At 40.0% G+C, this 27,125-nt stretch overlaps 1 protein-coding gene across 2 annotated transcripts in view; it reads left to right on the forward strand.

Annotated features, from left to right (window-relative positions):
• The window catches only part of top2b (DNA topoisomerase II beta), a 724,731-nt gene that overhangs the window by 518,853 nt on the left and 178,753 nt on the right, over positions 1 to 27,125 (forward strand). The window contains exon 27 of one of the 2 annotated variants that reach the window (XM_077506321.1): positions 1,672 to 1,755. The exons of the other annotated variant lie outside the window; for it this stretch is intronic. Coding sequence (XP_077362447.1) covers positions 1,672 to 1,755 — 84 coding nt within the window. The remainder of the gene's footprint in view (positions 1 to 1,671; positions 1,756 to 27,125) is intronic. 2 annotated transcript variants of the gene reach the window in all.

Raw genomic sequence — 27,125 nt, forward strand, 5'->3', positions numbered from 1 at the left:
TGACGGATTGACAAATTTAGTGACGCAATGGTGATGACATTGACGGACAAAAACACCCTTCTGACAATGCTTAGTTTGACAATTTTTCAGTTTCCCATCAATCGTCAACAAAATGGGCGTCTGTCATTGATGGATTGACGGACATTCCATTTGTATTGATGGAGTGCCCACCTCTGGATTTTACAATGGATTCAATGTAGCGGATATCTGCTACCTTGGCCGATTGGGGCATGGTTTGGGTGTGCTTTGTGAAAGGTCAGTTAGTTTTTAGTAATAAAATGAACTGATTTACCCGAAGAGTAGGGCTGTCAAAATTAAAGCATTAACTCTGGGGATTCATTTAAATCTAATTTAAGTGTTAAAAATATTTACTCAGTTAAACTGGCGAAAAGATAAATAAACATGGAATATGTATGTAGTTTTAGTTTCTCATTTACTTGCTCGGTGCTTGTTGGAGAACTCTAAAAGTAATTTGCGCACTTGAGCCAAATTCAAATAGCATATTACGCCTTTGGAGTATGTTCTCAGAGCAAAATTCCCTGCTCATTAAACCTCCACGGCGCCTCGCAAACCAATGCTGCTGGAGTGTTGTGCTCGTGAGTAGACCTAAACCTGGAAGGTTAAAATACCACTCACTGATTGTCACACCCACCTAAGTGAGACGAACTTGATTCTCCGCATTTGACCCATCCCCTGAGGGAGCGGTGAGCAGCAGCAGCCCCCCAACCCTTAATGCTGCGTGTCAAGCAGGGAAGCAAATGGTTCTCCTTTTCTTTTTTTTTCTTCTTTTTTTTTTTTAGATTCTTTGATATGACCTGGCCAGGGATTGAACCCAGGACTCCCAGTCTCAGGGCTAACACTCTACCACTAGGTCACTAAGCTGGGCTGAACTGTAAGCGAGAAGTTCTGAGAATTGTTTGAGTCCATTTTGGTCATTTGGTTTTACAGTTGTATTTTATTGAAATATTCTATTCAAGGATCAAGGAAATCTATTAGAACAATCTAATAACAGTCTAATTTTACATTAATTCCAAGATTTTACTCAATATCTGTAACAAGCTTTGAAGAAAAAAGTAGAACCACAATGAAAACTGTGCGATTAATTAGTTAATTACTTACAATATTTTAATGGTTTGACAGCAGTTCCTAAATTATTATTCTATTATTCGATAGAATTTTCAGTAAGAGATTTAAACACTGAAATACTTGATAGGTGCAGCTTTACGTTCAACCGTCCCGTTATCGTCAAATTTTATTGTTAAATCAAACCCATTTTTCAGGTACCTGTGATTAACCTGCAAAAAAAATGCTTTCAAAATTATTAATTTGCTCCTCAAATGAAGTAATTTCTTACAATAAAAATTGCTCTTCAAAGGAAAAATATATTCAAGCCTTCTATAGGATTAGAAATGAGCTCATCAGAGGGTTAGACAAGGTTAGATAGCTCGCGTTCATGCTGACACCAGCATTAGAATAGGAAAATGATGGGGTGCTGTGGCGACCCATAATGGGTCAATCTGAAAGGAAAAGAAGAAGGAAAAGCCTTCAAAAAGTCTTCATTTTATTTGCGCTCTACACCTCTTAACCCAAGGGGGACTTGAGTGCTATGTAATTGCCAAAAGAATTAATTTGTCACTTATTTATTTTTCTTCTATCCTTACTCTTGCGCAGACAGGAGAGCTCCAGAATCTCAAGGAAAAATCTCCGGAGGATCTGTGGAAGGAGGACTTGGCAGTTTTCATAGAAGAATTAGATGTAAGGCTTTTTTTTTTTTTTTTTTTTTTTTTTTTTTTTTTTTTACAGTTTTCACCTCATTAGCTGTTGAGTCAAACCTCACCAGTCCACTAAGACTGAACTTGAGTGTAATTTACTGGATATAAATACTCATTGTTCTTTATCTTCTGCACAAATTTGCACCAACACCAACAAAGTTAGCCTATGCTACTTCCCTGCATGAAATTATACGGTGAACTACTTAACTGTATGTAATGCTTATGAAACTAGACTAAGTGCAATTTCTGGAGAAATTGCGTGGGAATGCTGAAAGCTGAATACTAATAGCTGAACGCTAATGAAGGAAATAGAAAGATAAACTATTAATTACGAGTAATAGTAGTAGTAGTAGTATTACTAGTACAGGTAATTATTAAGTAGTAACTTGAAGTTAAATGACAAATACAAACCCATTCTCAGTCAGTAGTCAGCAGTAGTTACCTACCATAAATTACTAGTACAGTAAAGTTTTTTTCATTCATATATTTAGAAGCAATGCCTATACTTCTCATTCACATCTTTGGGTGCTGGTGCTGAAGAAAAAGGGATTATCAGCAAACGTCAGCTAAAATCAGCACAAAAAAGTATGCCATGTCACACTCTACTTGGCACAAAACTCAACTCCTTTGTCCAATCAGATGGTACCTTAAAGTCACGTCACTCCAGCAGCGTTCCATTCACAACATTATTCATGTTCATCATCGGACTACTGCAATTGGCTGGCAACCAGTTCAGGGTGCACCCCGCCTACTGCCCGAGGCCGGCTGGGATAGGCTCCAGCACCCCAGCGACCCTTGTGAGAAGTAAGCGGCTAAGACAATGGATGGAGGGATCATTGGACTAAGAGAAGGCAAATTTATCAACCAACAAGAGAAAGAAAACATCTTCAGAAATTAATTTTGTGATATTTCTGTTATTTAAAACATTAAAGCTACTCTATGTAGGATTTCCCAAAAAAATATCTTAACAATAGCCTTTTTATTTGACCATTTATGACTGAAACATATTCTAATTAGTAGATCAACATCTTCGCTGTTCACAATGGGTACTCCTACAAGCCTCTGGGCAATATTATTTAGGAAGCGTCCGGTCCGAATCCTTCGAATTTCCCGCCCTCTGTCTGCGGGATGTGACGTTATTCGCGTCATCGTCAGTTGTTTCCTGTCTCACGAAGACGGAACTAGTACAGATTTTCGCTGCCCCAGACACCCGCTGTTACTCCGCGGAAGGCTGCTCAAAAAAAAAAAAAATGAAAACAATGTCAAGTGCCACGAAAAAAAAAAAAATCTAAACTTGATAGTGACCGGCGCCGAGAACGAGAGTGAACATTGGTTTGACATTTCAGCGGTGGAGAGCGTTGAGATCGGACTTGGATTAGAAAAGTGATTCACAGCTGGCTTTCTTTCTACTCGAAAAGGTAAGAAGCGAGTATCTTGACATTGAGAAGAAAATGTGTTGTTTTCAAATAGCAGTAACCTCAAGATCGATCACTTCTCGGTCGTCACTATTGGGGTGAAAGTGAGGTGGACGGCAACATTTAGCGTGAAAGGGACGGCAAAGTTGAATGTAATAGAACAGAATGACTTTATGAAGAACAGACGTTCCATTCCGCAGCGTTTCAATCAGGCTAAATGTTGCCTGATTTTCCTCCGTGAAAACAGCCTATTGTAGCTACATTATGCTAACGGAATGTGAACGGTACTACTGAATGGCGATAACATTCACGGCCATATCACACTAAGTAGTGAATGGGTCTATATGTTTTTCACAATCGTCAATTTCCATAAATGACAGCCCACCTTTCGGCTCATGCACAATGACGCTAGACTGGGGGCGACATACACTAATAATGACAAGAATCAGGTTGACGTCCGTCGAGCCGGGTGACTACAATATGTAACTGCATATTAACATCGGAATGAGGTCCAATTAATTGACGTAATTTGCACAACGTTTTGGAGTACAGCACAGGACTGGACTTCGACCGACTAAAGCAATATGATCTGCACGTCCCGTGGACATCAATTGTTTAGTGGGGATCGAGAGTCTCATTCCGTGAAGTGGCCTGCTTTGTATAACATTATAAAACTTCTTACCTCTGAAAACATAGTTTAATTGGATATGAAGAGCCCAGTCTTCAGTATTGAGGTCGTGCACGTACGAGTGCGCACAGCGTGTACGAGCGTGCAGTTTGTTTTCGGCCACTGGTGGCAGTAGAGATTTGAAATTTTAAATCTTACATAGAGCTGCTTTAAATGCCGTTTAGAATGTTATTGTTTGCAAAAAAAGAAATATTCACAATCTGTTTCATGCTAGCATCCGCTACTTTATTTTTCGTACTCCCTTCTCCCTGGTCCCTTGAGGCTACACTGCCATCTATTGGTCAGTATACATCACTTCATTTACTTTTACAAAAACAGGAACAAACATTTCTCTTTGTGAAGGACAAAGTATTTGAAAAAAAACCGTTTTGGGTTTTAATGTGAATTACTAATTAAAAAATGTTTGTAATAAAATGGACAAACAAAAACGCTATTGTGAATATATTATGGGTCAAATTATTACATAGAGCAGCTTTAAATAATTGGACAATGACTATCATGTGAAAGTAATGTTGTGCTAAAACATGTTCCAAGTACTCATCGAATCCTGACCTTCCACATGCCAATGTCAATTGCTTTAACCACTCAACTACTGTAGATATGGAGTTGGCTGTGGCAATTTATATAATTGTATTGAGTAATCAAGTGTACAAGGTATGAAAATAGGGTTTGATTTTTTTTTCTTGTGACTACAGATCTAAATAATGTGGGTTTATTTTTTTTCTTGTGACTACAAATCAAACTTACGAGAATTCCATTCTTGTTGCTACGTGTCTACAACCTGTGAGTGTAAAATCTTTTCAATACAACTCTCACTTCTACGACTACGAATCTCTTCTGTGGATTGCCTATTACGAGTATGAATCTCAACACGCAAATCTGGATGACATCACGCCTGGATACAGACAAGTAACAAGGGAAACTAGAGCTGCAAGCAACTATAAAGGGCCCTCGCTGCCCGGGCCACGTTGGGGTACTTGCACGTTGGGGTACTTGCATGTTGGGGTACTCGCACTTTGGGGTACTGGCACATTCGGAGCAAAATTTCTTTGAACATGGCATGATAAACCTTTACATGTAGATTTTCTTTGCCAGGTGTGATGTGAGTGTCAAGCTCAATGGGTTTTGGTGATTGTTAAGATCTGCAAAAATCAGCGTCTTTTTTTATTTTTTGGGAATGAGTTGACCTGATTGGTATTTTTTCCCAAAAGTATATATACCCATAATCGCTCGTACTCATTGCACGATGTTGCTTTTATTGTCCATAGAGGCTATCAAAAATAAATAAAACAAAAAAGTACATATGTTTGGATGGTCTGATACCAGTGAACATCTTGAGTAGTGGAAAAAGTAAAAGAATATTCATAAATGACTTAGTTATTACCCTTACAATGAGTTCACAAATTTTGTACAAAATACCTTAAGTGGGGTTGTTGTTTTTTTTTATGCCTCAAGGACTAGGTGGCGCTGTATTTATAACTGAATTTTGTCAGAGATACCTTCACGCCTTGACTATAAATATACATGTCAAGTTTGGGATTTTTTGAAGCATGCACCGGGGAGTTAAGCATATCCTACATTCACGATACTGCTTTTAACGTCCATAGAGGCTATCAAAAATAAATAAAACTAAATTAAAAAATACTTATGTTTGGATAGGTCTGATGCCAGTGAACATTTTGAGTGGTGGAAAGTAAAAGAATATTCATAAATGACTTAGTTATCATACTGAGAATGAGTTTACAATTTTTGTAAAAATACCGTAAGTGGGGTATTTTTTTTTTCATGCCTCAAGGGCTAGGTGGCGCTGCATATATAACTGAATGTTGTCATATAGATAGCTTCAGGCCTTGACTATAAACATACATGTCAAGTTTGGGATTTTTTGGAGCATGTACCGGGGAGTTATTAAGCATATCCTTTTTCATTGCAAAACACAAATTTTGATGCCCCGCCCTCATGATATAGTATTTCGAAAAGACAAGATTTTTCCCCCTGTCGTTGGCTCAGGTCTTGACATGGTCCAGGTCAAGTCTTAACTCAGTCGGATGAAACGTGTAGGAGAAGTGGGCAAAAGTATGCCCCCTGTAAATGTGCAAAAATCGTCAATAATGGGACATTCAAAAATTTGTAGCTCACTTCCTGTTCATTTTAGCATATGGGTCCAAGAGACTTTTTTGTAGGTCTTGGGCTCCCTCATACACCTAAATATATTCGTCGTTCTTGCTTAAACGTACAACCGGGGCTGCTTCGTTAAAAATTTCTAGGGGGCGCTATTGAGTCATTTTTGTAAAATAGCACAATCAACAATAAAATATTGCTCATTTTACCAGGCCAGATGTGTGTGCCAAGTTTCATGAGTTTCTGTGCATGTTTAGACCCTCAAAACCGGCGTTGTTTTCTTGGCGAACAGCGCATAGCCACGACCACAGCAATTCGCGAAAACTCACAAACTTCGTGTTGTGACATCATGAAGGCCGAAACCCTCATCTGAGCAAATCTGAGGTAGGTCCAGTTAACGTGTTTGGAGAAAAACGTAGAAGAAAATTCGTAAGAAAAAAAAATGCCACTCGGTGGCGCTATCAGTCAGATGAAATATAAGTTCGTAGATGTCTTTAGGGCTGGACTCTCATCAAATGTGTGAAATTTTGAGAAGATAGGATCATCTCGGTCAAGTTAATGCAGCTTTTATTGTCACGAAAAATCTTCAGACTTTGCGTCACCGTTGCGGCCACGCCCTTTGGCGAAAAGTTTCAATATTCGGTGTGGGGCATGATCAACCTCTTAAGGCTTTCCTGACCAATTTTCAATTGGATCCCTTCAATAAGCTCAGCACAGTAGCTAAAAACGTAAAGTATGACATTTATTGTTACCACTAGGTGGCGCTATATGTATAACTGAATTTTATTATATAGATGTTTTCAGGCCGTGACTATTACGTTGCCTGAGAAGTTTGAGATTTTTTGGAGCTTGAACATGGGAGTTATTAAGCATTTGCTCTTTCTGGACAAATGAAATTTTAAAGGCAATATTTGATGCCCCGCCCCCGTCATATAGTATTTCGAAAAGGCAAGATGTTTTGCCCAGTTGTTCTCTCGGGTCTTGAGATGATAAATGCCAAGTTTGAAGTCAACTGGATTAAAATTGTTTGCAAAGGGGGAAAAAGTATGACCACAGTGAATGTGCAAAAATGGGCCAAAATTGGACATTCAAAAATTCATAACTCACTTCCTGTACATTTTAGCTACATGGTCCCAATTGACTTTTTGTGCGTCCCGTGGTGCTACACGTGCATACCATAGTTTCGTAGCTCTAGGTCAAACATGCCAGGATTGGTTTTTATTTTTCTACGCTAGGGGGCGCTATAGATTCGCATTGTTATGACAACTTCATAATATCAAAGAGTGTGCAAAGTTTGGTGAGTTTTTGTAAATGTTTAGGTCCTCAAAAATGAGATCGTTTACGGAGTATAACAATAATAATAACTAGAGCTGCGAGCAGCTATAAAGGGCCCTCGCAGCCCGGGCCACGTTGGGGTACTTGTACGTTGGGGAACTTGCACATTGGGGTACTGGCACATTGGAAGCAGAATTTCTTTGAAAATGGCATGATAAACATGTGGATTATTTTTTTTTTTTGCCAGGTGTGATGAGTGTGTCAAGCTCAATGGGTTTTGGTGATTGTTAAGATCTGCAAAAATCAGCGTCTTTTTTTTATTTTTAGGCAATGAGTTGCCCTGATTGGTATTTTTCGTAAAAGTATATATACACACATCATCGCTCGTACTCAATGTTGCTTTTATTGTCCATAGAGGCGATCAAAAAAATAAATAAAACTAAATAAAAAAATACGTATGTTTGGATCGGTCTGATGCCAGTGAACATATTGAGTGGTGGAAAGTAAAAGAATATTCATAAATGACTTAGTTATCACACTTACAATGAGTCTACAATTTTTGCAAAAATACCGTAAGTGAGGCATTTTTTTTAAGCCTCAAGGACTAGGTGGCGCTGTATTTATAACTGAATTTTGTCATAGAGATACCTTCAGGCCTTGACTATAAATATACATTTCAAGTATGGGATTTTTTGGAGCATGTACCGGGGAGTTATTAAGCATAGCCTTCATTCACGATATTGCTTTTAATGTCCATAGAGGCTATCAAAAATACATAAAACTAAATAACAAAAATATGTATGTTTGGTTAGGTCTGATGCCAGTGAATATTTTGAGTGGTGGAAAGTAAAAGAATATTCCTAAATGACTGAGTTATCACACTTAGAATGAGTTTACATTTTTTGTACAAAATACCGTAAGTGGGGTATTTTTTTTTCATGCCTCAAGGGCTAGGTGGCGCTGCATATATAACTGAATGTTGTCATAGAGATACCTTCAGGCCTTGTCGATAAACATACATGTCAAGTTTGGGATTTAGGAGAAGTGGGCAAAAGTATGCCCCCTGAAAATGTGCAAAAATCGTCAAAAATGGGACATTCAAAAATTCGTAGCTCACTTCCTGTTCATTTTAGCACATGGGTCCAAGAGACTTTTTTGTAGGTCTTTGGCTCCCTCATACACCTAAAAATGTTCGTAGATCTTGCTTAAACGTACAATCGGGGCTGCTTCGTTAAAAATTTCTAGGGGGCGCTATTGAGTCATTTTTGTAAAAATAGGACAATACATGATAAAATATTGCTCATTTTGCCAGGCCAGATGTGTGTGCCAAGTTTCATGAGTTTCTGCGCATGTTTAGACCATCAAAACTAGCGTTGTTTTCTTGGCGAACAGTGCTTAGCCACGCCCACAGCGATTCGCGAAAACTCACAAACTTCGTGTTGTGACATCATGAAGGCCGAAACCCCCATCTGAGCAAATATGAGGTTGGTCCAGTTAACGTGTTTGGAGAAAAATGTACAAGAAAATTCGTAAGAAAAAAAAATGCCACTAGGTGGCGCTATCAGTTAGATGAAATATAAGTTCGTAGATGTCTTTAGGGCTGGACTCTCATCAAATGTGTGAAATTTTGAGAAGATAGGATCATCTCGGTCAAGTTCAGGCAGCTTTTATTGTCACGAAAAATCTTCAGAATTTGCGTCACCGTAGCGGCCACTCCCTTTGGCGAAAAGTTACAATATTCGGTGTGGGGCATCATCAACATCTTAAGGCTTTTCTGACCAATTTTCAACTGGATCCCTTCAACGAGCTCAGCACAGTAGCTAAAAGCGTAAAGTATGACATTTATTGTAACCACTAGGTGGCGCTATATGTATAACTGAATTTTTTCATATAGGTGTTTTCAGGCCGTGACTATTACGTTGCCTGAGAAGTTTGAGATTTTTTGGAGCTTGTACATGGGAGTTATTCAGCATTTGCTCTTTCTGGACAAATGAAATTTTAAAGGCAATATTTGATGCCCCGCCCCCGTCATATAGTATTTCGAAAAGGCAAGATTTTTTGCCTAGTTGTTCTCTTAGGTCTTGAGATGATAAATGCCAAGTTTGAAGTCAATTGGATGAAAAATGTTTGCATAGGGGGAAAAAGTATGACCACAGTGAATGTGCCAAAATAGGCCAAAATTGGACATTAAAAAATTCATAGCTCACTTCCTGTACATTTTAGGAAATGGCTTCCACTGACTTTTTTGTGCGTCTCGGAGTGCTACACGTGCCTGCCAATTTTCGTAGCTCTAGCTCAAACGGGCCGGGATTGGTTTTTATTTTTCTACGCTAGGTGGCGCTATAGAGTCGCGTTGTTATGACAACTACATAATATCAAATTTTTCGCCGGGCCCGAAGAAACTGCAAAGTTTGGTGAGTTTTCGTAAATGTTTAGGCCCTCAAAAATGCTATCGTTTGCGGAGAATAAAGAAGAAGAAGAAGAAGAAGAATAACTAGAGCTGCGAGCAGCTATAAAGGGCCCTCGCAGCCCGGGCCACGTTGGAGTCCTTGCACGTTGGAGTCCTTGCACGTTGGGGTACTTGCACGTTAGGGTACTGGCACGTTGGGGTACTGGCATATTGGAAGCAAAATTTCTTTGAAAATGGCATAATAAACGTTTACATGTAGAATATTTTTTTTGCCAGTGTGTGTCAAGCTCAACGGGTTTTGGTGATTGTTAAGACCTGCAAAAATCAGCGTCTTTTTTTATTTTTAGGCAATGAGTTGCCCTGATTGGTATTTTTTGTAAAAGTGTATATATACATCATCGCTCGTTGTACTCATTGCACAATGTTACTTTTATTGTCCAAAGGGGCAATCAAAAATAAATAAAACAAAATGGAAACGTACATACGTTTGGATCGGTGTGAAGCCAGTGAACAATTTGAGTGGTGGAAACTAAAAGAATATTCAGAAATGACTTAGTCATCACACTTAGAATGAGTTTACATTTTTTTGTACAAAATACCGTATGTGTTTTTTTTTTTTTATATAAGCCTCAAGGGCTAGGTGGCGCTGTATTTATAACTGAATGTTGTCATCGAGATACCTTCAGGCCTTGATTATAAGCATACATGTCAAGTGTGGGATTTTTTTTGGAGCATGTACCGTGGAGTTATTAAGCATATCCTTCATTCACGATATTGCTTTTAATGTCCACAGAGGCTATCAAAAATAAATAAAAATATATATATGTTTGGATAAGTCTGATGCCAGTGAACATTTTGAGTGGTGGAAACTAAAAGAATATTCATAAATGACTTAGTTATCACACTTAGAATGAGTTTACATTTTTTGTACAAAATACCGTATGTGGGGTATTTTTTTTTTATGCCTCAAGGGCTAGGTGGCGCTGCATATATAACTGAATGTTGTCATAGAGATAGCTTCAGGCCTTGACGATAAACATACATGTCAAGTTTGGGATTTTTTGGAGCATGTACCGGGGAGTTATTAAGCATATCCTTTTTCAGTGCGAAACACAAATTTTGATGCCCCGCCTTCATCATATAGTATTTCGAAAGGTCAAGATTTTTCCCCCTGTCGTTGGCTCAGGTCTTGACATGGTCCAGGTCAAGTCTTAACTCAGTCAGATGAAACGTGTAGGAGAAGTGGGCAAAAGTCTGCCCCCTGTGAATGTGCAAAAATTGTCAAAAATGGGACATTCAAAAATTCGTAGCTCACTTCCTGTTCATTTTAGCATATGGGTCCAAGAGACTTTTTTGTAGGTCTTGGGCTCCCTCATACACCTAAAAATATTCGTCGTTCTTGCTTAAACGTACAACCGGGGCTGCTTCGTTAAAAACTTCTAGGGGGCGCTATTGAGTCATTTTTGTAAAAATAGCACAATCAACAATAAAATATTGCTCATTTTACCAGGCCAGATGTGTGTGCCAAGTTTCATGAGTTTCTGTGCATGTTTAGACCCTCAAAACTGGCGTTGTTTTCTTGGCGAACAGCGCTTAGCCACACCCACAGCAATTCGCGAAAACTCACAAACTTCGTGTTGTGACATTATGAAGGCCGAAACCCTCATCTGAGCAAATATGAGGTAGGTCCAGTTAACGTGTTTGGAGAAAAACGTAGAAGAATATTCGTAATAAAAAAAATTGCCACTAGGTGGCGCTATCAGTTAGATGAAATATAAGTCAGTAGATGTCTTTAGGGCTGGACTCTCATCAAATGTGTGAAATTTTGAGAAGATAGGATCATCTCGGTCAAGTTAATGCAGCTTTTATTTTCACGAAAAATCTTCAGACTTTGCGTCACCGTAGCGGCCACGCCCTTTGGCGAAAAGTTACAATATTCGGTGTGGGGCATGATCAACATCTTAAGGCTTTTCTGACCAATTTTCAACTGGATCCCTTCAACGAGCTCAGCACAGTAGCTAAAAGCGTAAAGTATGACATTTATTGTAACCACTAGGTGGCGCTATATGTATAACTGAATTTTTTCATATAGGTGTTTTCAGGCCGTGACTATTACGTTGCCTGAGAAGTTTGAGATTTTTTGGAGCTTGTACATGGGAGTTATTCAGCATTTGCTCTTTCTGGACAAATGAAATTTTAAAGGCAATATTTGATGCCCCGCCCCCGTCATATAGTATTTCGAAAAGGCAAGATTTTTTGCCTAGTTGTTCTCTTAGGTCTTGAGATGATAAATGCCAAGTTTGAAGTCAATTGGATGAAAAATGTTTGCATAGGGGGAAAAAGTATGACCACAGTGAATGTGCCAAAATAGGCCAAAATTGGACATTAAAAAATTCATAGCTCACTTCCTGTACATTTTAGGAAATGGCTTCCACTGACTTTTTTGTGCGTCTCGGAGTGCTACACGTGCCTGCCAATTTTCGTAGCTCTAGCTCAAACGGGCCGGGATTGGTTTTTATTTTTCTACGCTAGGTGGCGCTATAGAGTCGCGTTGTTATGACAACTACATAATATCAAATTTTTCGCCGGGCCCGAAGAAACTGCAAAGTTTGGTGAGTTTTCGTAAATGTTTAGGCCCTCAAAAATGCTATCGTTTGCGGAGAATAAAGAAGAAGAAGAAGAAGAAGAATAACTAGAGCTGCGAGCAGCTATAAAGGGCCCTCGCAGCCCGGGCCACGTTGGAGTCCTTGCACGTTGGAGTCCTTGCACGTTGGGGTACTTGCACGTTAGGGTACTGGCACGTTGGGGTACTGGCATATTGGAAGCAAAATTTCTTTGAAAATGGCATAATAAACGTTTACATGTAGAATATTTTTTTTGCCAGTGTGTGTCAAGCTCAACGGGTTTTGGTGATTGTTAAGACCTGCAAAAATCAGCGTCTTTTTTTATTTTTAGGCAATGAGTTGCCCTGATTGGTATTTTTTGTAAAAGTGTATATATACATCATCGCTCGTTGTACTCATTGCACAATGTTACTTTTATTGTCCAAAGGGGCAATCAAAAATAAATAAAACAAAATGGAAACGTACATACGTTTGGATCGGTGTGAAGCCAGTGAACAATTTGAGTGGTGGAAACTAAAAGAATATTCAGAAATGACTTAGTCATCACACTTAGAATGAGTTTACATTTTTTTGTACAAAATACCGTATGTGTTTTTTTTTTTTTATATAAGCCTCAAGGGCTAGGTGGCGCTGTATTTATAACTGAATGTTGTCATCGAGATACCTTCAGGCCTTGATTATAAGCATACATGTCAAGTGTGGGATTTTTTTTGGAGCATGTACCGTGGAGTTATTAAGCATATCCTTCATTCACGATATTGCTTTTAATGTCCACAGAGGCTATCAAAAATAAATAAAAATATATATATGTTTGGATAAGTCTGATGCCAGTGAACATTTTGAGTGGTGGAAACTAAAAGAATATTCATAAATGACTTAGTTATCACACTTAGAATGAGTTTACATTTTTTGTACAAAATACCGTATGTGGGGTATTTTTTTTTTATGCCTCAAGGGCTAGGTGGCGCTGCATATATAACTGAATGTTGTCATAGAGATAGCTTCAGGCCTTGACGATAAACATACATGTCAAGTTTGGGATTTTTTGGAGCATGTACCGGGGAGTTATTAAGCATATCCTTTTTCAGTGCGAAACACAAATTTTGATGCCCCGCCTTCATCATATAGTATTTCGAAAGGTCAAGATTTTTCCCCCTGTCGTTGGCTCAGGTCTTGACATGGTCCAGGTCAAGTCTTAACTCAGTCAGATGAAACGTGTAGGAGAAGTGGGCAAAAGTCTGCCCCCTGTGAATGTGCAAAAATTGTCAAAAATGGGACATTCAAAAATTCGTAGCTCACTTCCTGTTCATTTTAGCATATGGGTCCAAGAGACTTTTTTGTAGGTCTTGGGCTCCCTCATACACCTAAAAATATTCGTCGTTCTTGCTTAAACGTACAACCGGGGCTGCTTCGTTAAAAACTTCTAGGGGGCGCTATTGAGTCATTTTTGTAAAAATAGCACAATCAACAATAAAATATTGCTCATTTTACCAGGCCAGATGTGTGTGCCAAGTTTCATGAGTTTCTGTGCATGTTTAGACCCTCAAAACTGGCGTTGTTTTCTTGGCGAACAGCGCTTAGCCACACCCACAGCAATTCGCGAAAACTCACAAACTTCGTGTTGTGACATTATGAAGGCCGAAACCCTCATCTGAGCAAATATGAGGTAGGTCCAGTTAACGTGTTTGGAGAAAAACGTAGAAGAATATTCGTAATAAAAAAAATTGCCACTAGGTGGCGCTATCAGTTAGATGAAATATAAGTCAGTAGATGTCTTTAGGGCTGGACTCTCATCAAATGTGTGAAATTTTGAGAAGATAGGATCATCTCGGTCAAGTTAATGCAGCTTTTATTTTCACGAAAAATCTTCAGACTTTGCGTCACCGTAGCGGCCACGCCCTTTGGCGAAAAGTTACAATATTCGGTGTGGGGCATGATCAACATCTTAAGGCTTTTCTGACCAATTTTCAAATGGATCCCTTCAACAAGCTCAGCACAGTAGCTAAAAACGTAAAGTATGACATTTATTGTAACCACTAGGTGGCGCTATATGTATAACTGAATTTTATCATATAGATGTTTTCAGGCCGTGACTATTACGTTGCCTGAGAAGTTTGAGATTTTTTGGAGCTTGAACATGGGAGTTATTAAGCATTTGCTCTTTCTGGACAAATGAAATTTTAAAGGCAATATTTGATGCCCCGCCCCCGTCATATAGTATTTCAAAAAGGCAAGATGTTTTGCCCAGTTTTTCTCTCAGGTCTTGAGATGATAAATGTCAAGTTTGAAGTCAATTGGATGAAAAATGTTTGCAAAGGGGGAAAAAGCATGACCACAGTGAATGTGCCAAAATAGGCCAAAATTGGACATAAAAAAATTCATAGCTCACTTCCTGTACATTTTAGCTACATGGTCCCAATAGACTTTTTTGTGCGTCTCGGGGTGCTACACGTGCCTGCCAATTTTTGTTGCTCTAGCTCAAACGTGCCGGGCTTGGTTTTTATTTTTCTCGCTAGGGGGCGCTATCGAGTCGCATTGTTATGACGACTTAATAATATCAAATTTTTCGCCGGGCCTGAGGAGTGTGCAAAGTTCGTTGAGTTTTCGTGAATGTTTTTAATTACCCAAAATCGCGATCGTTTGCGGAGAATAAAGAAGAAGAAGAAGAAGAAGAATAACTAGAGCTGCGAGCAGCTATAAAGGGCCCTCGCAACCCGGGCCACGTTGGGGTATTTGCACGTCGGGGTACTGGCATGTTGGGGTACTGTCAAATAGGAAACCATCTAAATTGTAAACGTTTTTGCCATGCTTTGTGTTTTTAAAGTTTCATGGAAAGGCCAAAAACGATGCACAATTAACAAAATAAAATCAAAATGGATTGGCACATGGCTATATAGAATACTTTTTGAATATATTCGGCATGCCTGCCAATATTCACACATCTAGCTGAATCATATAATCGGAAAGACTTCATAAAAATGTCTAGAGGGCGCTATTGAGCCATTTATTACAAATTGCACAACAAATCTCTAAATAAAATATTCATGTTCCAGACAGGTCTGGTGTGTGTGCAAAGTTTTGTGAGTTTTCACCCATATTTAGACTCTCAAAAAAGCATTTTTCTTCACAAACAATGCATGGCTACAGCAAAGGAGTGTGACAAAATAAAAAAATTCAATAACTTTTCATCTTAAATATCTTAAGATGAAACACGCCAAAGAATGAAGACGATCTGATAAGTTCTGTTGAAAATATGACCCCTATAAAAGGCCCCAAAAAATGGCTACAAATACCAAAGTAAATCAAAATGGCAGACTTCCTTTTTGATTCAGCATATGGCTTTAGAAACCTTTTTGTAAGTCTTAGGCTGATAGGTATCCCAATTTTTACAAATCTAGCTGAATCATAAAACACAAAACATTTGCAAAAGCTTCATAAAAATGTCTAGAGGGCGCTATTGAACCATTTATTGTAAATTGAATAAGAAATCTCTAAAATATTCATGCTGATGACAAGCCTGATGTGTGTGTAAAGTTTCATGAGTTTTTGCACATGTTTAGACCAAAACAAAAAAAGCAGCATTTTACTTGGCAAACAATGCATCGCCATGACAACGGCGTGCGACAAAATAAATAACTTTCGATAACTTTGCATCTTAAACATCTTAAGATGAAGCACACCAAGTTTAAAGACAGTCGGATAAATTTTGTAGGAGGAGTTCGTTAAAATATGACCCCTAAAAAAGGCCACAAAAAATGGCTACAAATCCCAACGTAAATCAAAATGGTGGACTTCCTGATTGGTTTAGCATATGGCTCCAAGAGACTTTTTTTGTACATCCTGAGCTCTTATGTTTGCCTGCAAATTATCATAGCTTTAGGTGAAACGTACAACCGGGAATGCTTTGTCTGTTTAATCAAAACGCAAAATATGGTGTGCAATTCGATGCATTGCTATGTCAACAGCGTGTGACAAAATAAAAAACTTTCGATTACTTTGCATCTTAAACATCTTAAGATGAAACATACCAAGTTTGAAGACAGTCGGATAAATTTTGTAGGAGGGGTTCGTTAAAATATGACCCCTGATCGCGAGATGCTGTGACTATCGTGTGACCGGTAGCGAGACTGGGAAAATCTAACATGGCGGCGCTCTGCTGCTAAAATAGAACTAGCTTTATATTTCTAATTAAACCCGAATTTAATGATTAGATAAATTCGATTTTTTTCTTTTCAAAGAAAGATCGGAAATATTATCCAGTGTGGACGACCTCGAACGTTTTATTGACGATTATTTTTATAGCTGCGCGATGGATGATCTGGCGGCTAGTCGGGATAATCCTTCGGAAAAAAAAAGGAAAAATGACTCGTCAACAGACACGGACGATTTAGCAACCGCCGACGTATCGGTGAGTATGCTGGATTCCATAAATAAAAAACTTGACGTCCTCTGTCTTATCCGCGAGGACGTCAAAGAATTAAAGGCAAGTTTGGAATTCGTTAGCCAACAGGTAAGCGATCTCCAACGCGATAACTCCGAGCTACGCTCCTCTCTCGTCGCTGTCACAGCCGAGTTGGAGACGATTAAAAAGGAAAATAAAATGCTAAAGGAAACGGTCTTAGATGTTCAATCCCGTAGTATGCGGGAAAATCTAATATTCTCAGGTATATCCGAAAATTCTCCAGATAATCCAGAGAGTGAGATAAAAAAATTCATGACATCATCGCTAAAGATCCCACAGGAGACGGTAAATAATATCTCTTTTCACCGTGTACACCGGCTCGGAGCTCGTAAGGGCAATAAGCCCCGTCCTATTATTGCTAAGTTCGAACATTTTAAACATAAAGAATTGGTAAAAAGTAAAGGACGGGAGCTCAAAGGGACATCTTTCGGGATGAATGATCAATTCCCAAGAGAGATAAACGAGCGGCGAAAAGTACTGTTTCCTATAATGAAACAAAATAGACAGGAGGGTAAACGGACTTCGATGGTCGTTGATAAATTATATATCGACGGCCAGCTATTCCGAAACCCAACCTCGACCCCTTGGCTGTTCTAACTGACAATTGGTAGAGCCGAGCATTGTGTGATTATTTGACGTATGTATATGTATATGTATGTGTATGTATATGTATATATATGTATATGTATATGTATGTATATGTATATGTATGGATAATGGGTTACGAAATAGAATATGAATTTATATTATGCATAGGCTATATAGTAATAATAATAATAATAATAATAATAATAATAATAATATAAAAATATATTCTTAAAAAAAAAAAATTAATAATAATAAGAATAATCTCGCTTAGGTCACCATTTACTGGTGTATTGTTATGTTGAATCCCCCACAGATTTCCTTCACACTCACTTCCCCCCACGTTTCTTCACTATTATACTTATCTACTTGCTATCTCTCTCTTTATATAAATTATATAAATTGCCTAATTACTCTTTTGCTATCCTACAATATGTTAATATTAATAAGCAGCTTATATAGATGTATACATAAGACTGAGTCTATATTGCTTGTATGCAGAAATTAGTTCTGGTCTCCTGGAATGTGTGTGGCGCTCGCTCCCAGGCAAAAAGAATAAAAATTTTAGACCATCTCTCAAAATTTAAGGCAAATATTTGTCTCCTACAAGAAACCCACTTACAAAAATCAGAAGAAAAATTATTTATAGATAAAATTTTTAGTCAAGTTTACTCTGCCTCCTATAATAGTAGACAGAGGTGTCTCTATACTTATACATAAGAATTTATTCTTTACTCTAAATAATATAGTAACAGATTTAGAGGGCCGATATATTATTATCCAGGTAACTATATTTAATAAAGTATATACAATTGGTAATTTATATGCCCCAAATAATGATGACCCTGATTTTTTCCATGAATTTTTCTCTCGGTTACTCGATTTAGCAACAAATTCTACTATTATTATTGGAGGTGATTTTAACAAGGTCTTGAACCCGTTAAAAGATCGTTCTAATAATACGATATATACAAGGCGATTACGATCCGCTAAAGTAATAGATGAATATATGGAGGATTTTGGCCTCAGCGATGGCTGGAGACTTCAAAACCCAACTAAGAAGGAATTTACTTTCTTCTCTGCTGTGCACCGATCATTCTCAAGAATTGATTTTTTCCTTACAAATAATTCTATTGTTGATAAAACTGCTATAAAAATACATTCTATAATTATAAGTGATCATGCACCAGTCTCCCTCACTCTACAAATTGACTCTACCTTTAAACCTCCCCCGATATGGCGTTTTAACATCTCATTACTGAAAGACGTAGAGTTTGATAAAATTATTAGAAGGGAGTGGGCAGATTTTTTGGAAATAAATGACTCTCCAAATATATCTCCATCTCTTCTCTGGGAAGCAGGGAAAGCGGTAATTAGAGGGAAAATTATATCATATTCAACTTATAAAAAGAAACAGGATCAAAAATTAGAAAAATGCCTGGAAGATAAAATTAAACAACTAACGGATGAATATGTATTAAACCCAAATAATCAAATATGGATAGAACTACAGAATATAAAAATACAGTTAGATAACATGTTATCTAAAAAGACAGAGTTTATAATACAACAGTTGAGATATAATAATTTTGAACATAATAATAAATCAGGTAAATTCCTGGCAAATCAACTTCAACGGAATCGGGAAAAATCTCTTATAACGGCTATTAAAGATATAAATGGTGAATGCACACAATCACCAGAAGAAATTAACCATATTTTTTATAACTATTATCGAAATCTATACACAGAAATTAATAGACCTAACCCTGAATATATTGAGGAATTCCTAAACAGCTTAAATATACCTCAGTTATCTATTGAACATAAAGATATTCTCGATACCCCGCTTACTATAGATGAGTTGTATCGTGCTTTAGACAGTATGCCTAATGGCAGAGCACCTGGTCCAGACGGCTTTCCGGCTATATTTTTTAAACATTTCTGGTTAATGTTTGCTCCATTATTTCTAAGAGTAGTAACTGAAATTAAAAGTAAAGGTGATATACGTCAAGATATGAATATAGCAGCAATTAAACTTTTATTAAAGCCAGAAAAAGACCCTACCCTCCCGTCAAGTTACCGACCGATATCACTAATTAATACCGATATTAAAATTATCGCTAAGGCCTTGGCATCTCGATTAGAGACAGTAATCTCGACAATTATTCATAGTGATCAAACAGGTTTTATTAAAGGTCGTCATTCTACTAATAATATTAGGAGACTCTTTAACTTGATTAGTATGTCACAGCGGTATGATAAAAAGGCAGTTGTTATTTCGCTGGATGCAGAAAAAGCATTCGATAAAGTTAACTGGTCCTTCCTCTTTGCTGTCTTAAATAAATTCGGCTTCGGGGAGTCATTCATTCAATGGGTCTCAATATTATATGATTCTCCTAAAGCGACAGTTACTACTAATGGGATTACATCACAGAGTTTTACTTTACAAAGGGGAACAAGACAAGGGTGCCCAATGTCTCCTTTATTATTTGCTATATTTATTGAGCCGCTTGCATTAGCTATACGTCAGGATAGACGGATCCAAGGAATCCACTCCGGGACAATAGAACATAAAATTAATCTATATGCCGATGATATATTACTCTATTTAGAAGAACCTGCTATCTCGCTAGGGGAAGCATTTAAATTAATAACTAAATTCTCTCACTTATCAGATTACTCTATTAACTGGACAAAATCAACATTATTACCTATTACAGAAAATTCATGGAATCCTACAAGTCAGGATCCACACTACTCCTTTCCTACAGGTAATTTAAAATACTTAGGTGTTAAAATTTCACCTAAGTTAACTGAATTAACTTCTTTAAATTTTTCACCATTATTGGATAGTATCCGTAGTGACCTGGAGCGCTGGAATAATCTTCCGATCTCTTTAATAGGACGGATAGCTACTATAAAAATGAAAGTTTTACCAAAGATTAATTATTTATTTTCAATGATTCCATTTAAACCTACGTCTAACTGGTTCCAATCGCTGGACTCTGCTATCATAAAATTCTATTGGAATAAAAAAAAAGCCAAAATTAGTCTATCTACTCTTCAGGAAAGTAAATCTAAAGGAGGTTTAGAGGCACCAAACTTTATGTACTATTATTTAGCTAATCAACTACAATATCTTGTGCTATGGACACAACCCAACAGAGATACTAACTGTTGGTTGGAATTGGAGCAGAAGGATTGTAATAATCTTAGACTGTCAGATTTACTCTTTATTACAAAATCAATAAGACGACATAATTGTTTTAAAAACCCAATGATAGCCGCCACCCTGACTGCCTGGTGGAAGGCATTAGAAATTACAAACTCCCAATTGGCGCCCTGTGGGCTCTCTCCCATTTGGCATAACCCCGACTTTCAACTTAATAATCAGTCGTTCCATTTAAGCCTATGGGAGCAGAAAGGAATTACACACCTTCATCATCTTTTCTCAGATAATAAGTTTATATCGTATACAAACTTGGTCCAGAAATATGAAATAAAAAAGGGAAATTTCTTACATTATCTGCAAGTTAAAAATATGGTTAAGAAACAAATCCCAACACTTCAGGATACGCTCCAACTGCCTGTCTTAGCTAAAGATATTATAAAGCTTTCTCCAACAACAATAAAGAAAATATCAAAAATATATAAGTTATTTTTATACACAAATAAAACGTATTTACCGACTTTAAAATGGGAAAAAGACTTGTCTATAGTTCCGGAACCAGACTTTTGGACCCAAATCTGTGAAAATGTATTTAAAATGACCAAACAGACAAATTTGCAACTTATCCAATATAAGATACTTCATAGAACATATATTACACAATATATGATGAAAAAAATGGGACTCTCTGACTCCGACATTTGTCTCCAGTGCTCACAAAACACTGCCGATACTTATTTTCATGCTTTATGGTCATGTACTCCAGTGCTGCATTTCTGGACTAAAATCTTGGGAAAGCTCGCTGATATATTAAACTGTAGGCTTCCTTTATCTCCAAGATTGTGTTTACTAGGTGACTTAACAATAACTGAGCTACCATGTAAACAATCTCAATCTATATTTATAGCCCTTACTATTGCTAAAAAAATAATCCTTGTCAATTGGAAAAATAAACAATCTCTAAATATCGACCACTGGTTAAACTTACTAATAAATTATATCTCAATGGAAAAAATCTCTGCCTTAAATAAAAATCAAGTATCAAGATTTAAACAAATATGGTCTATGTACATAGAATATTTTAATCTCAATTTGGCAACTTAATCCTGCCAAGATTCTGCCTGTTAACGAGAGCCACCACATCGTTACAACTTCTGTTTTCGCTGCTTCTGTATTTGGTATTTTGTATCTGATTGTTTTTATTTTTATATAGTCAGGAACCTAGTTCCCCCCCCGTTGTCTGCTCGGTGGCGGTTGCGTCTTGGCCGCTCCCTGGGCCCCCTGTGGGGTGCGGTGTTGGGGTGCTTCCCCTGGTGCCCGGGGCGGTGCCGTCCCGGCGCGGTCCGCTGCTCCGTGCCCGGCGGCGCGGTTCGGGGTGGGTGGGCCTCCGGTGTGCCCCGTGGTTCCCTCTCCCCTCCCCCTTCCTCCCCCCCGTCGCCTCTCCCTCCTCGCCTCCTCCCGCCCATCCTCCTCTGCCTCCCGGTCCCTTTTCCCTTGTCGCCCCCCCCCCCCCCCCCCCCCTCCTGCCCTGCAGCCGCCCTTTCGCCTTCTTGTCGTCTTCTCCCCGCTCCCCCCCCCCCCCCCCCCCCTTCCCTGTCTGCCCTGCGGCCCCTCCCCCTCCCTCTCCCTGGGCCTGGGGCTCCCTCCCCGGCCCGGGCGTCGGGCTCCGGGGGCCGGGCGAGGGTTTGGGGCCTGCCCCACTCCGGTATAACTCCTGGCGCCCCGGGCGGGCTCCGGTGGCCGGTGGGCTGTCCGGTAGCCCTGCTGCGCTGGCTGTCCGCCCATTGTGGTGCCGGGTGGATGAGGTGGGGGGCGGGTGGGGGTGGGGGTGCTGGGGGGCGGGCGTGCCACCTACACCCGCCGGGTTGGGTGAGGCCCCGCTGGTCGCTCCTCTTACTCACTTCACTAGCTTGCACTATACACTTTGTAAATATACACATAGGGCACACAACACATTTCTTGGTGGGGTGGGGAAGGGTGGAAACACCGTCTTCACCCTTCAACTCCCCTCCAATTTTAATGCACCTCACGTCCAAGGGGAGGGGTGAGTTGGGGCGGGGAGCCATCAGAGGGGATGGACTGCAGTGCCTGGCAGCGCTGTGGTCCCCCCCATTTGTGTCCCTGCCCCACCACTTTGTCCCTCCATTCCCTTTTTTAATGCACCACACATATACATATTCATTTTTTTGGGGGGGATACGGGTGTGTCGGAGTAGGGGAAATTTTTTCCCTCTGCTCCGACTCACCTGCTCCCAATTTTAATGCACCACACGCACACACTTGTATATACACTGGGTGGGGCCACATTCACGGTGTAAGGGTAGAGCTCGCCAGACGGCGAGCTGGCGGACTCAGTAACAGGGTTAGGTGTCACTAGTACTCTGGCGTGACGACCGGGGCCTCTCCCCACCGGGCTCGGTGTTCTGGTGTTCCGCCTTCTCCACTGGTGCTTCCTCCTCTGCTTCCCCCCTCCCGCCGCTGTGCAAATCTCGCGCAGCTGGAGGTGGGGTGGGCACATCTTCCCTCTCTGCGCTGCTGCCCGGTGCCGGTTTCCGGGGGGGGGGGTGGGGGGTTCTCGCGGGGGGCCGGGTTCGCGGGGGGGGGTGGCGGCCGTCGGGGGGGGGGGGGGGGCGGCTTGTTAGGGGGGGGGGGTGGAGGTATGGGTGCTGGGGGTCGGGGTGTGTTCGGGGGTTTGGGGGTCGGGGGTGGTGGGGCCTGGGTCGTGGTGGATGGCGGGTTTGGGTGGGGTGCGGGGGGGTCGTGGGGGGATGGGGGCTGGGGACCGGTGGGGTGCTGTGGGGGCCCGCTGGGCCTCGTTCTGCGGCCTTGGGCTCGGGGGTGTGGGCCGGGGCTGGGGCGGGGGTGTTCCGGGTGTGTCTGGGTCGGCTCGCCGACCGGTGTCCGCTCGGGTGGCTTGGGGTGGCCTTGGTGCTGCCGCGGCCTGGGGATTCCGGGGGGGGGGGGGGGGGGGGGGGGGGGGGAGTGCTCGCTTTGCTGGACCGCGGTTGACGGCTTCTTTCTTTGGTGGTGGTCCTTATGCATGCCAGATCCGTCGCACCAGCATCTACTGAAACTCAACAGAAGTAGCCTCTCCCTCCCACAGCCCCTTGAATCAGTTGGTGCTGGTGTCTGTGGTTCTCACTTTGCTTTATCTATCCTTCCCTCCTTCCTCTCTTTAGTTTTTCCTCTGGTCACTTGAGATCTTAATTTATTAGAAGTATGAGGTTTCTGGGGTTGGCATAAGACTCTGGTTTTGTAACCACGCAGGAGGGGTCTTGTTGGTGCTGGACTTCACTTTGATGGATTGGATGTACTGGCTTCTATGGATCTCACTCTGCCTTATCGATCCTTCCCTCCTTCCTCTCTTTAGTTTTTCCTCTGGTCTCTTGAGATCTCGCTAAATTTGCTGGAATTTAGAGGCTTCCGGGGTTGGCGTAAGACTTTGATTTTGTAATCATGGGGAAGGCAGGAAGTGTTTGGTCGGTGTTGGATTTCACTTTGATTTACCTTTCTTTTCTCTTAATTTCTTTTTTTTTTCTGACCTTTTCTCTGGTCTCCTGACCATTTAAACCTCACGACTCTGGCAAGATTCTGAAGTACCTGGTTAAGGCGAAGGGTAATGGGATATTTATAAGGTTTTAGGTGAATGAATGAGTATAAATTTATACGTATTTGCACGCACGCACACGCACGCACGCACGCGCACGCACGCAAACGCACGCAAACGCACACACGCAAACGCACGCACGCACGCAAACGCACGCACGCAAACGCACGCACACATACACACACACAAAAAAAAAAAAAAAAAAAAAAAAAGAGCAATGATGACAAGACGTTGAATCGGTAAGACTACCGAATGAACAATTCTGAGCTCTTAAAGAAAAAAAATTAAATAAAAAATAAAAAATAAAAATAAAAATAAAATAAAATATGACCCCTGAAAAAGGCCACAAAAAATGGCAACAAATCCCATCATAAATCAAAATGGCGGACTTCCTGTTTGGTTTAGCACATGGTTCCAAGAGACTTTTTTGTACATCGTGGGCTCTTATGTATGCCTGCAAATTATCATAGCGCTAGGTGAAACGTACAACCGAGAATGCTTCGTTAAAGAGGAGTTTTTTTAGCTCAAAATGTGATGCCCGGCCCCTGGGGGACTTCCTGTTGCGTTTAGCACATGGCACCAAGAGACATTTTTGTACATCCTGGGCTGTTACATATGTCTACAATTTTTCGTCGCTCTAGCTGCTTCGTACAACTGGGAATGCTTCATTAAGAAGGATTTTTTTCCTTTGCAAAAAGTGCATGCCACGATAACAGCGTGTGACGAAATAAAAAACTTTCAATAACTTTTCATTTTCAACATCTTAAGATGAATCACACCAAGTTTGAAGATGATCGGATAAACTCTGTAGGAGGAGTTTGTTAAAATATGACCCCTATGAAATGGGCAAAAAAAATGGCAACACATTCCAAAGTAAATCAAAATGGCGGACGTCCTGTTAGGTTTAGCATATGGTTCAAAAAGAGTTTTTTGTACCTCGAGGGCTGTTATATACCTCTACAAATTTTGGTAACTCTAGGTGAAACGTACAGCCGGGTATGCTTTGTTAAAGAGGAGTTTTTTTAGCTCAAAATGTGATGCCCGGCCCCTGGGGGATTTCCTGTTGGGTTTAGCACAGGGCACCAAGAGACTTTTTTTGTACATCTTGGGCTGTTACATATGTCTACAAATTTTCGTAGCTCTAGCTGCTTCGTACAACTGGCAATGCTTCTTTAAGGATATTTTTTTTCCTTTGCAAACAGTGCATGCCATGACAACAGCGTCCGACGAAATACAAAGCTTTCAATAACTTTTCATCTTCAACATCTTAAGATGAATCACACCAAGTTTGAAGATGATCGGATAAACACTGTAGGAGGAGTTCGTTAAAATAAGGCCCCAATGAAATGGCCAAAAAAATGGCAACACGTTCCAAAATAAATCAAAATGGTGGACTTCCTGTTAGGTTTAGCATATGGTTCAAAAAGAGTTTTTTGTAGGTCATAGTCTGTTACATATGTGTACCAATTTTCGTAGCTCTAGATTAAACGTACAACCGGCAATGCCTCGTGAAGTAAGAATTTTTAAACTCTAAATTTGATGCGCCGCCGCCGTCATATATTATATCAAAAACTTTTCATTTTTCACAATGATGTTGTCCCAGGTGTTGAGATGGTCCATCCCAAGTTTGAAGTCAATCGGGTTAACCGTGTAGGAGAAGCGGGCAAAAGTATGACCCCTGTAAATGTGCAAAAATTGGCAAAAATTGGACATTTAAATACTCATACCTCACTTTCTGTCTATTTTAGGGTACACACTTCAAATAGGTTTTTGTTCATTGGGATGTGCTTCAGGTGCCACACAATTTTCATAGCCGTCGGACAATCGTAGCGGGATCCGTTTAACCTATGTAGGGGGCGCTAAGGAGCCATTTTTCTGTTATCATGTATGGCGACTTTAAAATATCAAATTTTTCGCCAGGCCTGATGTGCGTGTAAAGTTTGGTGAGTTTTCGGTCACGTTTAGTGTTTCAAAAATGTGATCGTTTGCGGAGAAGAATAATAATAATAATAACTAGAGCTGCGAGCAGCTATAAAGGGCCCTCGCAACCTGGGCCACGTTGGGGTACTTGCACGTCGGGGTACTGACATGTTGGGGTACTGTTTCATAGGAAACCGTCTAAATTGTAAATGTTTTTGCCATGCTTTGTGCTTGCAAAGTTTCATGGAAAGGCCAAAAATGATGCACAAATAACAAAATAAAATCAAAATGGTTTGGCACATGGCTATAAAATATTTTTTGTAGGTATTAGACTGATAGGTTTGCCTCCAAATATTCACACATCTAGCTGAATCATATAATCGGAAATACTTCATAAAAATGTCTAGAGGGCGCTATTGAGCCATTTATTACAAATTGCACAACAAATCTCTAAAATATTCATGTTCTTGAGAGGTCTGATCTGTGTGCAAAGTTTTGAGTTTTCGCTCGTTTAGACAAAAAAAAAAAAAAAGCAGCATTTTACTTGGCAAATAATGCATCGCTATGGCAACGGCTTGCGACAATATAAAAAAAACTTTCGATAACTTTGCAACTTAAACATCTTAAGATGAAACACACCAAGTTGGAATACAGTCGGATAAATTTCGGAGGAGTTCGTTAAAATGTGACCCCTAAAAAAGGCGTAAATCAAAATGCCGGACTTCCTGTTTGGTTTAGCATATGGTTCTAAGAGACTTTTTTGTACATCGTGGGCTCTTATGTATGCCTCCAAATTATCATAGCGCTAGGTGAAACGTACAACCGGGAATGCTTCGTTAAAGAGGAGTTTTTTAGCTCAAAATGTGATGCCCGGCCCCTGCGGGACTTCCTGTTGGGTTTAGCACAAAGCAGCAAGAGATTTTTGTTGTACATCGTGGGCTGTTACATATGTCTACAAATTTTCGTAGCTCTAGCTGCTTCGTACAACTGAGAATTCTTCATTAAGAAGAATTTTTTTCCTTTGCAAACAAGTGCATGCCACGACAACAGCGTGCGGCGAAATAAAAAGCTTTCA

Source organism: Festucalex cinctus, chromosome 19 (genome assembly GCF_051991245.1).
Source record: "Festucalex cinctus isolate MCC-2025b chromosome 19, RoL_Fcin_1.0, whole genome shotgun sequence".
Lineage (NCBI taxonomy): Eukaryota > Metazoa > Chordata > Actinopteri > Syngnathiformes > Syngnathidae > Festucalex > Festucalex cinctus.